Source organism: Salmo salar, chromosome 01, assembly GCF_965601325.2.
Source record: "Salmo salar chromosome 01, fSalSal1, whole genome shotgun sequence".
NCBI classification, from domain to species: domain Eukaryota; kingdom Metazoa; phylum Chordata; class Actinopteri; order Salmoniformes; family Salmonidae; genus Salmo; species Salmo salar.
Window position 1 is genome coordinate 146,663,543 of NC_138291.1, and position 12,863 is coordinate 146,676,405.

At 44.1% G+C, this 12,863-nt stretch overlaps 1 protein-coding gene across 2 annotated transcripts in view; it reads right to left on the reverse strand.

Moving 5' to 3' along the window:
• Positions 1 to 12,863, reverse strand: part of unc13bb (unc-13 homolog Bb (C. elegans)) — a 105,245-nt gene that overhangs the window by 40,928 nt on the left and 51,454 nt on the right. For both annotated transcript variants that reach the window (XM_082955324.1, XM_082955323.1), the window contains exons 9-10: positions 7,294 to 7,605; positions 7,072 to 7,162 (exon numbers count right to left, since the gene is read on the reverse strand). In XM_082955324.1, the coding sequence (XP_082811450.1) occupies positions 7,072 to 7,162; positions 7,294 to 7,605 (403 nt within the window). The remainder of the gene's footprint in view (positions 1 to 7,071; positions 7,163 to 7,293; positions 7,606 to 12,863) is intronic.

The window sequence follows — 12,863 nt, forward strand, 5'->3', positions numbered from 1 at the left end:
CTTTTTGCCTACAGTATGGTATCTGGCTTATTAGCCTTTGGTTCAACTACTGAAGCGCGTTGTGTTACACTTTCATTCTATCGCAACAATTTATTTTAAATACAAAATGTTCCTTTTTAGCGATTGTGAAAAGTGCTTTATGAATAAAATACATACAAGTAATGAGTTATTAGTCCATGTCCTTAGTAGAGTGAACTTCAAATGTAACATTTTAAAACATGTTCTCTGTGTAACAATATTTTAACCCAATATTTTCGACCCAAATGTAGACCGTATTTGTATGGCAAAACAGCATGGTGTGTGTGTGTGTGTATGTGTTGTCACCTAAAATAGCCAAAGTGTGTCAGTGAATGTGAAAATCTATTGATTTGCTCTGGCACTGTCTTTTAGACAGATCTGAGTTAACACCACTTAAGACTGTCACACACACACGTTTTGTTTTTCTCAGATTGCAATCAGAGAGTGCACATCAATTCTAATAATAAATCCTATCTTATGAAATCTTATCTTGTGAAAAACATATTTAGACAATAGGGCTTTGTTTCACTGGGTTTTAAAAATGTATCATATATTCCTACACATTCTCTGACGTGATGTACAGTACCAGTCAAAAGTTTGTACACACCTACTGTAATCATTCAAGGTTCTCTTTATTTTTACTATTTTCTACATTGTAGAATAATAGCGAAGACATCAAAACTATGAAATAACACATATGGCATAATGTAGTAACCAAAAAAAAAAGTATGTTTTATAATTGTGATTCTTCAAAGTGGCCTGCCTTTTTGGCAGCTTTGCACACTCTTGGCATTCTCTCAACCAGCTTCATGAGGTAGTTACCTGAAATGCATTTAAAATGAACAGGTGTGCCTTGTTAAAAGTTAATTTGTGGAGATTCTTTCCTTCTTATTGCATTTGAGCCAATCAGTTGTGTTGTGACAAGGTAGCGGGATATACAGAAGATCGCCCTATTTGATAAAAGACCATGTCCATATAATGGCAAGAACAGCTCAAATTAGCAAAAGAGAAACGACAGTCCATCATTACTTTAAGAGAAGATCAGTCAATCCAGAAAACTTCATTAACTTTGAAAGTTTCTTCAAGTTCAGTCACAAAAAACATCAAATACTACGATGAAACTGGCTCTCATGAGGACCGCCACATGAAAGGAAGACGCAGAGTTACCTCTGTTGCAGAGGACAAGTTCATTAGACTTAACTGCACATCAGATTGCAGCCCAAATAAATGCTTCAGAGTTCAAGTAAGACACATCTAAATATCAACTGTTCAGAGGAAACTGCGTGAATCAGGCCTTCATGGTCAAATTGCTGCAAAGAAACCACTATTAAAAGGACACCAATATGAAGAGACTGGCTTGGGCCAAGAAACACGAGTAATGGACATTAGACCGGTGGAAATCCATCCTTTGGTCTGATGAGAATTTTTGGTTCCAACCGCCGTGTCTTTGTGAGTTGGAGAGTAGGTGAACGGATGATCTCTGCATGTGTGGTTCCCACCGTGAAGCATGGAGGAGGTGGTGTGATGGTGCTTTTCTGGTGACACTGTCAGTGATTTATTTAGAATTGAAGGCATACTTAACCAGCATGGCTACTACAGCATTCTGCAGCAATACGCCATCCCATCTGGTTTGCGCTTAGTGGGACTATCATTTGTTTTTCGAATGGGACAATGACCCAACACACCTCCAGGCTGTGTAAGGGCTATTTGACCAAGAAGGAGAGTGATGGAGTGCTGCATCAGATGACATGGCCTCCACAACCACCTGACCTCACCCCAAATGAGATGGTTTGGGATGAGTTGGACTGCAGAGTGAAGGAAAAGCAGCCAACAAGTGCTTAGCATATGTGGGAACTCCTTCAAGACTGTTGGAAAAGCATTCCAGGTGAAGCTGGTTGAGAAAATGCCAAGAGTGTGCAAAGCTGTCATCAAGACAATGAGTGGCCACTTTGAAGAATCTCAAATATAAAATATTTTGATTTGTTTAACACTTTTTTGGTCACTACATGATTCCATATGTGTTATTTCATAGTTGATGTCTTCACTATTATTCTACAATGTTGAAAATAGTAAAAAGAAAAGAAAAATCCTGGATTGAGTAGCTGTCCAAACTTTTGACTGGTACTGTACATTTAGTATGTTTAGTTTTTTTCTCTGAAGTTCATTTAAAGTTATGAGATTTGGTTTATGTCGATACATTTCAATGTTGTTTAACAGAGTAACCAAAAACCTGATCTAATTTGCATATTCATACGGAGTTTGCAGCAAACAGAAAGTTGGCCACAAGTTTCCTAGAATTGTTTGCCAGACGTTCACAAGTTGCTGCAAATTTACCACAGTTGGTCACAAAACTAATTTTGGTGGGAAACTTCATTAACCCGCTCCTATACCAGAGGTTTTACCTCTGTCCAATACCACTCAAGTTCTGGAGGTGTGCATTAGCATGATAAGAGCACAGTTGGCAGGAAGGCATAATCATGCATAGCAATAAGAACAGCTAGCCTGCCAGAACCATTTGGCTATTAGTGATGTATATACATTTATAACAGCTGTCCACGACTGTCAGGAATTAGATATCCACATCCATTAACTTTCCATTTAAATGACCCATTTTAGCCATTTCATATCATACTCCATTAACTATGACAATCAGAAAATAAACAGGGACAAGATTAACAGAAACGTTGAGGTAAAATACACATTGATTATCTAAATGTAATTTAGACAAATTACTTTCAGCAGAAGCTCCTGAAGACCATTACTGGCCCATTTAACCTAGCCAGCCAGTGGCCCATATAGTCTGAATGGCCAGTGGCTCAGCCTCCACAGTAAGCTGTCCAGACTACGGAGAGGGGGAGGCAGCTGCTAGGAGCCTGTCTGGGTAATTCTGACAGAGTCACTGAAGTGCCCAAGAGCAATGTCTTTTCTCTCTTTCCTTCATGGTCTGCGGCCTGGGGAAAAAAAGTCTGGTTTGCTTTGTTCATTTTCAACTGATCGATTGGCCGCTCTTTTTCTTATTCAGGCAACAGGGGCGGCAGCGTAGCCTAGTGGTTAGAGTGTTGGACTAGTAACCGAAAGGTTGCAAGTTCGAATCCCCGAGCTGACAAGGTACAAATCTGTGGTTCTGCCCCTGAACAAGGCAGTTAACCCACTGTTCCTAGGCCGTCATTGAAAATAAGAATTTGTTCTTAACTGACTTGCCTAGTAAAATAAAGGTAAACAAAGAGCAAAGTTGTCCTTTAATATTTGTAAAAACATTACTCAACTATAATTCAATATTACACTTTGTTATGAAAAGCAGATATTCTATTAGTAGTACATTTCACAAATAAAAGTCAGGAGCAAACATTCTCTTTATGTAGTGCAATATTGAATGCAAACTTCATGCAAGAACACAATTTCTACAGATGCATATCATTCAATAAACCTTACCCCATGTGGAAAACTGCTCAATAGATGACAAGCGCAAAATCGTAAAAGTCACCATGGATTTTTTTCCGTTCGTTAAATATCTCCGGGTACTGTACATTTAATTCCATGCTCTACATTCAAAGCACATACGACTGGTCGTCTTCACCCAGATTGACAGACGCAGGGGAAGTGTTGACTCTCTCTCATTCCAGATGTACAAACACAGGAAGGGCAGGAGCGAGGAGTGTAGGCTCACATGACAGTTCATTCCCAGTTAAGTATCCCTCCCACCCCTCTCTCCCACTCTTTCGTGCGTTCACTTTCTCTTGTTCCCTCTCTCTCTCTCGCTCGCTCTGTCCTCTGGCGACATATTCCAGCACAAAGCTAATCTGAAACTGTGAAAATGCCAGCTCTCAGTCTCCCTCTTCATTTCCCCCTCTTTATCGGTCTCCTCCCGCTGTCCTCACTCACTCTCTCCGTTTGGCTGTGTGCCTACCCTTTTGACTTCATAACTCACACATACAGTGCCTTCAGAAAGTATTCACACCCTTCGACTTTTTTCACATTTTGTTGGTGTTATAAAGTGGGATTAAAATGGATTTGTCAACAATCTATACAAAACACTAACGTCAAAGTGGAAGATTTTTTTATTTTTACAAATGTTAGAATTTATGAAAAATAAAACACTAATATATTTGTAATAGTTAATCATTCAGGCCCCTGACTTAATACATGTTAGAATCACCTTTGGCAGCGATTACAGCGCTGAGCCTTTCTGGGTAAGTCGAAGAGCTTTGCACACCTGTATTGTACAATATTTGCACATTCCTTAAATTCTTCAAGCTTTGTCAAGTTGGTTGTTAATCATTGCTACACAGCAATTTTGAAGTCTTTCCAAAGATTTTCAAGACATTGTGATCTTGATAAGCAACTCCAGTGTACATTTGTCCTTGTGTTTTAGGTTATTGTCCTGCTGACAGGTGAATGTCTCCCAGTGTCTGTTAGCAAGAAAACTGAACCAGGTTTTCTAAGATTTTGCCTGTGCTTAGCTCTATTCCATTTGTTTTTAATCCTAAAACAAAACTCCTTAGTCCTTGCTGATGACAACTATACCCATAACACAATGCAGCCACCACCATGCTTGAAATTATGAGGAGTGGACTCAGTGATGTGTTGTTGGATTTGTCCCAAACATAACGTTTCGTATTCAGGACATAAAGTAAAAGTCTTTACCACAGTTTTCGCAGTTTTACTTTAGTGCCTTATTGCAAACAGGATGCATGTTTCTGGAATATTTGTATTCTGTACAAGCCTCCTCCTTTTCACTCTGTCATTTAGGTTAGTATTGGAGTAACTGCAATGTTGTTGATCTATCCTCAGTTTTCTCCTATCACAGCCATTAAACTCTCTAACCGTTTTAAAGTCACCATTGGACTTAGTGAAATCCCTGAGCGGTTTCCTTCCTCTCCGGCAACTGAGTTAGGAAGGATGTCTGTATCTCTTTGCACACAGAGTCCATGCAACTTATGTGACTTGTCAAGCAAATTTCTACTCCTGAACTCATTTAGGCTTGCTATAAAAAAAGGGGTTGAATACATTTCATTTATTATTCATTTGTAAACACTTCTAAAAACATAATTCCACTTTGACATTATGGGGTAATGTGTAGTCCAGTGACACAAAATCTCAATTGAATCCAATTAAAATTCAGACTAACAACAAAATGTGAAGGCACTGTATATGACATACACACTGATGTACCCAGACAAACACACAAGCTAATATCCATTCCAAAATGTGTGAAAATGTGTGTTAAGATGCATTGTAGCACCCAATTAGATTTATCCTGTCCTTTGACACCTTTATTGACTGATGAATGACTAATTGTACTTCATTACACAGTCTTGTCAGGATACAGGCTTGTGTCTTAAGTCCCTCCTGATGTCCCAAAATAAATAACACTTACTGTGTATGGCTTTCACCTTGCTCTACATCTCTCCTGTTGCCTTCCATCAGCAGGCATTTACATGGCCCTCTCTCTACCGGCCCTATAGCAATTAGTATAATGGATCAGGGCTATGACAACTGCTCCCTCATAACCAGACACTGCACAACAACTGTAACCTGTTCATTACGACCAGCACTGGTCTCTAACCGCGGGTGGAGTTTGATTAATCGAGTGCATGCTTAGACAACATAATCTGTGCTACAGCTGAAAGCAGGCCTCACACTGTATATGAACTGTCTCTGACCAACAGACAGACTGGCTTCAATGTAAAACCTCAAAGCAGCACCAACCCAGATACCGACCTCACAGAGAATAAGGATAAATTGAGGTTGACAGAGGTCATTCATTTTTTGATGTATTCAATTTCCTTGAGCGACAGTTTGGAGATACTGGTTTGGCCACCATCTCATTCAAATGAGTCCTAAGCACCAAGTCTACTATGTGAAATCAACATGGTTTCTGACAGTATTATTCTGCCAACATCTCAGCCCATTCCTTTACCTTGTACCTTTTTATATCTAACTGGGCGTGTCAGTTTTTATTTCCGTATGTGCAACACTTCCCCAATATCCTTTCACCCCAAGTGAGCATCTTCATCACAGGAAAAAGCATGGCCTACATTTGCTCGGCAAAATACGCAAAAGAAAAATGGGATAAACAACATTGAAGCTGTACTTTATTCCCCTCACACTCGTTCCCCATTTTCCTGCATCTCTCCCTCTTTCTCTCATTCAGTTGCTCAGTCTCTCCCCTAGGCTCAATTCACCACTCCATTAGCTCAGTTGCTGCAGAGGGATAGATCCATAGACAGGGAAGACGACAACAGGGATCATGGAGCAAAATAAATAAGTACTGTAGACTGAACTCTGTTTTTCAGAAGATATTTTGGACATCAACATACTTACTTATGAACTACACATAATTTGGTTGTAGCTTGGGTTGTATTATGGAAAACACTAATCTGATATAGCACGAGAAGACGAGAGGCTACATTTGAGAGGTTCTTTGTTGGGTGAGAGAGCGATTCATTCTTGAGTTAACAATCCATTAATGATAATTACCCACCTCTGAAGCACAGGGCCACCAGGTCACGTGTAACTTTACAAAGAGAAGCCAAGGCCTACCTCTCACAATTACATGGTGTCAGGATGAGAGGTGAAATTAACTAGAGGGGTCTGAAGAGAGGGGGGAGGGAGGGAGTGGGGGGGGTTGTTTGGAGAGGCCAGAGTGCAAGAAATTAAAGGTTGTACATTTTCCAGAGAGTAAACTGTGTACTGTACTGAAATACCAAGCAGAGTAACACATTCTGGTTGTTCAATACATGTTTATGCAACAATAAGTAACTCCCAGTAGACCTTAGAGGGATGATCTGCATGTACAACATGAAAACCCCTCTGGTACCTCACTGAGGGAACACCCAGATAGCAGTAAACAAGTAAATCCATCTAAATACACTTTCAATAAGAAATATAGTTTGCCTAGTTCAAACTACCATAGAGGTGAAACCCAACCATGCAGATGGGGAAACAATACAAACAGGTAGCAGGATAATAAAATGGTGGTTGCAAATGTGTAGAGAGTGAGTAAAAGATAAGAGCAAAGGACCGACAAGTTACATTGCGATAACTTCCTACCTCCTGCAGCTGTACCCTCACTTTGTTGATGGCCTTCAACCAGCGTATTCTGGATGGAGAGAAGGGCAATGGAGGCCCATTGTCGTGGAAACTGGGGTGTGTGGGGAGAAAGAGATAGAATGACCACTCACTAATACTGTACTTGTAATATTTACTGCTCGAAAATGTGGATGCTTATCTAAGTGTTTGAAATGTATGACACTTGCTGGAGGTCAGACTCACCTTTGCAGCATTTTATTGGATATTTTCTCGACTGAGTGGTCCAATCTCTTCATAGAGCCATTTAAGCTCTTCCCCACATCCAGGGAGGGTCTGCGCAATTCCTCCTGCCCCAAAACAGCGTGTCCATTGCTGGGGAGGTGTCCGTTGGTGGGTTGCTGGCCATTGGTAGAGGGGCAGAAGGTGGTACTGTGGTAAGAGTGGAAGGACTCTTCTAGCCCTAAGCCTGGAGCACTCTCCTGGCCTGTCTCACTAAGCTGGGAGCTGGTCTGGCTCAGGTTTCCAGAGGACCCAAAGCGACTACTTTCCACCGGACTGGAGTGGTGAAAAAGAGGTAAGGGAAGAGACTTAATATTAGAATAATAACTGTTGTGAGGAAAAAAAAACACTTTGAATCATGCAACTGATTGGGCTCATTAATTGGATATAGACGTTATTACAACTAGTCCATTGTTTCTACTGAATTGTACACCATTTTAAAAGACATCTAACCTTAGAGAGAGAAAAAAAATTACATTTTGGCAAATTAGAATGCATACACCAATTGCCTGAAATGAATTTGAATGTACTAAATTATCTCAATCATTGTTTGTCTGTATTGGTTTTCTGTATTTCTATATCTGGGGGACAATGAGTTACTGAAATCTCTAATTTGATCAAACAATGACAACAGGGAATTCTGTAAGGTTAGACTTTCTTTTGAATGCATTCATAGAATTCTAATTGCAAATAGAATTAATCTTACGTTAGGAGTTCAAGAGTAAGAAATACTTAGCTTATTATCACTATACCACGATGGGTATAATATACTTCACAATCAACCACCAACACCACAAGGCTACAGTAGCACAAACGCTAAAAACAAACACGGTTAAAGGAAAAACAGAACACAGAATTCAGTGGGGTGGAGTGCGAAGCTGGACCCGGATTACTCTCCCCAAAATATCAATGCATCATAAATGGTGTTGGGGAAGACCATTTATTATGCTTCTACTGGCCTTTTAGAACTCAATAGGTCCTTCTTGGACTGGTTGTCCAGCAGCACTTCAGAGGTGGAATCTGCAGAGGGGAGTGGTTCTACAAGGCTTTCCTTCTCCATTTGGGACAGGGATGCTGAAGGATCTACGTCAGGTGTGGAGATGCAAATCTGGGGTTTGGCTAAGTCATGGGGACCTACCGAACTTTGATCACTTGTCTCCTTGGTTGGCTTATCATTAGCTTTGGGCTGAGTGGTAATAACCGGAGGAGCTTGTGGCTTGGGAGGTTCGGCAGCAGCCCCCCAGAAACCTAATTTTGTCCCAAATAGAGAGGCTGTGGATGGTTCTTGCTTTGCTGCGCCTGGCTTCTCCTCCTGAAACAGGCCTGCAGACATCGTTTTGAATCCTGAGAACAGACCACCACCTGCTTCTGCTTGAGGCATTGTGGGAATGGCTTTGGGAATTGTGGGGGGAGATGAAAACATGGATCCAAAAGACTTTCCTGCATCACTGGTTCCTGTCATAAAACCCCCAAACAGGGATTTGGGGGCTGGCTCTTCAGTCTTAGTCAACTGGTCAGCTTGGGGAATTTTCTGGGTACTTTCCACTGGTGGGCCTGATTTGTCCATTCCCTTACTCTCAGGCTCTCCCACAATTACAATGGGCTTCTCATGTATTACTTCTCCTTCCACAGATGCAGCCTTTTCTTTTCCAGAACTGGACTGATCATTCGTTGGAGGTTGTTCTGATTTCAAGGGCTGTTCTGTTTTATCAGGTTGCCCTGATGATGCAGGGATTTCCGCTTCTTTTGATTGACAGTCCACAGCTGGAGCAGGAAGTTTCTCAATCCCTTGATCCTGGGCTACTTCAACAGCATTACCATCAGGTTTGAGTCCAACCAACTCCTGAGGCTGAGTTTTGGTGTCAGGTTGTTTTGGTGCCTCAGATAATTGTGAGTGTTCGTGTAAAGTAACGGTGCCCGTGTCTCCTGGCTCTTTTATTTTGTCAGTGCTATCAGCTGGGGTGGCGTCAGGGGCAGCTGTTGATATTTTATTCTCAGGGGGATTTGCTGGTGCTGTTTGAGGAGTAGTTTTAGCTGGCTGGGGAGTGGACCCTCCAAACAACCCCCCAAACATAGAAGCTGCAGTTTGAGAAGTAGCTGCGGGCTGGGGACTTAACCCTCCTAACATACCGCTGAACATAGAACCTGCAGTTTGCGGGGCAGCTGTAGCTGGCTGGGGACTAGACCCTCCAAACAGACCTCCCAACATAGAACTTGCAGTTTGAGGGGCAGCTGTAGCAGGCTGGGGACTAGAACCCCCAAACAGACCTCCCAACATAGAACCAGAAGTTTGAGGGGCAGCTGTAGCAGGCTGGGGACTAGAACCTCCAAACAGACCTCCCAACACAGAACCAGAAGTTTGAGGGGCAGCTGTAGCAGGCTGGGGACTAGAACCTCCAAACAGACCTCCCAACATAGAACCAGCAGTTTGAGGGGCAGCTGTAGCTGGCTGGGGACTAGAACCTCCAAACAGACCTCCCAACATAGAACCAGCAGTTTGAGGGGCAGCTGTAGCTGGCTGGGGACTAGAACCTCCAAACAGGGAGAGAAGTCCTGTAGCTGGTGGCTCTTTAGGGGTTTCTGGCTCTTTAGGTAGGGCAGGTTCCTGAGGTGCACCCTTTGGGATGGATTCCTTTTGGGCAGTGGCACACTCCGGGGTAGACGCTGTGGTTTCAGAATCAACAGCCTCAACCGCAGTACCATCTTTAGGGGTGTCTCCCGGCTCTTTTATTTTGGCAGTGGTATCTGGAGTGGTATCACACACAGCTGTTGATATTTTGTTCTCTGGGGGTTTTGTGGGTTCTGTTTGAGGAGTATCTGTAGCTGGCTGGGGACTAGACCCTCCAAACAACCCTCCCAACATAGAACCTGCAGTTTGAGGGGCAGCTGTAGCTGGCTGGGGACTAGACCCTCCAAACAGACCTCCCAACATAGAACCTGCAGTTTGAGGGGCAGCTGTAGCTGGCTGGGGACTAGACCCTCCAAACAGACCTCCCAACATAGAACCTGCAGTTTGAGGGGCAGCTGTAGCTGGCTGGGGACTAGACCCTCCAAACAGACCTCCCAACATAGAACCTGCAGTTTGAGGGGCAGCTGTAGCTGGTTGGGGACTAGACCCTCCAAACAGACCTCCCAACATAGAGCCTGCAGTTTGAGGGGCAGCTGTAGCTGGCTGGGGACTAGACCCTCCAAACAGACCTCCCAACATAGAACCTGCAGTTTGAGGGGCAGCTGTAGCTGGCTGGGGACTAGACCCTCCAAACAACCCTCCCAACATAGAGCCTGTAGTTTGAGGAGTGTCTGAAGCTGGTGGCTCTTTAGGGGCTTCGGACTCTTTAGGTTGGGCAGGTTCCTGAAGTGCACCCTCTGGGATGGATTCTTTTTGGGCACTTGCACACTCAGGGGTAGGTAATGTGCTTGCAGAATCAACAGCCTCAACTGCAGGACCATCTTCAGGTGCATTTCCCTGCTCTTTTATTTTTATAGTGCCATCTGCTTGAGTTGTGCGAGGTGCAGCTGTTGATATTTTGTTCTCAGGGGGTTTTGCTGTTTGAATAGGTGCTGGGGGTGGACTGGGTCCTCCAAACAATCCCCCAAACACAGAGCCCGCAGTTTGAGGGGCAGTTGTAGCTGGCTGGGGCCTAGGCCCTCCAAACAACCCTCCCAACTTAGAACCCACAGTTTGAGGGGCAGCTGTAGCTAGCTGCGGACTAGATCCTCCAAACAACCCTCCCAACATAGAACCCGCAGTTTGAGGGGCAGCTGTAGCTGGCTGTGGACTAAATCCGCCAAACAGACCTCCCAACATAGAACCCGCAGTTTGAGGGGCAGCTGTAGCTGGCTGTGGACTAGATCCTCCAAACAACCCTCCCAACATAGAACCTGCAGTTTGAGGGGCAGTTGTAGCTGGCTGCGGACTAGATCCTCCAAACAACCCTCCCAACATAGAACCCGCAGTTTGAGGGGCAGCTGTAGCTGGTGGCTCTTTAGGTGGGGCAGATTCCTGAGGTGGAATACCTGAGATGGATTCCTTCTGGGCATTGGCACACTCAGGAGTAGGTACTGTGGCTACCGAATCAACAGGGCTTGCTTGTGGGGGTGACAGAGGGCCACTGAACATGGAACACACATTTTTGGTAGGTGGTTCTTTATGCACTGTAGATTCTGGGACAGAGGACTCTGGAGCTGACCCAACTTGTCCTGGAGGTTGTGGGGCACTGGGGCCACTAAACATTGAAAATAATCCTTTTGGTGGGCTTTCACTGGCAGATGAACCAGAAAAGAGTCCCCCAAGAATAGAGCTAGTCTCTGGTTGAGGTTGAGCTTGTGGTTGAGCTTGTGGTGGACTGGGTTCAGATTGAGGTGCCTGTGGTGTTGCCGCCTGTGATGGTCCCCGTGGTGGACTTGGTCCACCGAACATTGAGAATAAACTTTTAACATGTGGTTCTGGAGGAGGTGCTTGAGATGACTCAGTTTGGGTTGGTGCCTGCTGAGGACTAGACCCCCCAAACATGGACAATAACCCCATACCAGGAGATTCCTCTTTAGTAGCAGTTGTAGTTGTTGGTGTACCAGAGATCATGTCTCCAATTTCTCCCATAAAGCCGAACAGTCCACCTGATGGTTTGGGGGGTGGCTCCTGTTTGGTTTGTCCGGTTGGTGTCATAGTCTGTGATCGGCCTGGGGTGGGGCCAGTGCTTGTATTGGGAGGAAATACTTGTGACATGCTTTTACCTGGTGGCTGACCAGGAGCTGGATGTGGTACCCCACGTTGCACTCCGTCCATTGTTTGTTGTTTCTGTAGAGATGGTCTTGATTGAGAACCTTGTGTAACAACTCTGTTTGGCTCATTTTTAACAACAGGTTTTGGTTGCTGTGATGGAGGAGACTCTGCACTAAAGAAGCTGCCTATTGACCCAAAAAGATTAGAAGCGCCTGTGTCCTCCTGTTTATTCGGGGATGTGCTGCCAGGTAAGCTAGCAGTAGAACCAGTTCTATCTTGTGGTTTTGACAATGGTTCTGGGGGTTTAGGGGGCTCTCGCATTGGCTCCTCGATCAGTAGGGCAGACTTGAAAAAGCTCATAAATCCTCCCTGTGGTTGTTCAGCTGGTTTTTCCACTGGTTTTACAGATGATCTATCTGTGGTGTACTGTGATTGTGGTTGTAGGGGAGAGACAGATTTATTGAGTGGGTCCATGGAACTGGTTGGCACTGTGGGCTGTGTTGGTGGAGCAGCTTGCTGAGACATGGTGGCTTGTCGTGCAAGTCTAGGTTTCTGAGTAACAGTCTGTGGTTGTGCTGGAGGTTGCCCATATTGTCCAGATGCGGGAGGTGTGGGTAGAATTCTCGAAGAGGTGGATGCGGCTGGTCTCTCTGTCTGTTGAACTGCACTCTGAGCCGGAGTTGTTGTAGCAGGGGGATCTTCTTTGATAATCTTTGATTTGAGACTCTGGAAACCTGATGAAAGTATGCTCTTGGCCTGTTGGTCCACTGGGGTAGCCTCAGTCCCAGGTGGTTTATGTTGTTCTCCATTA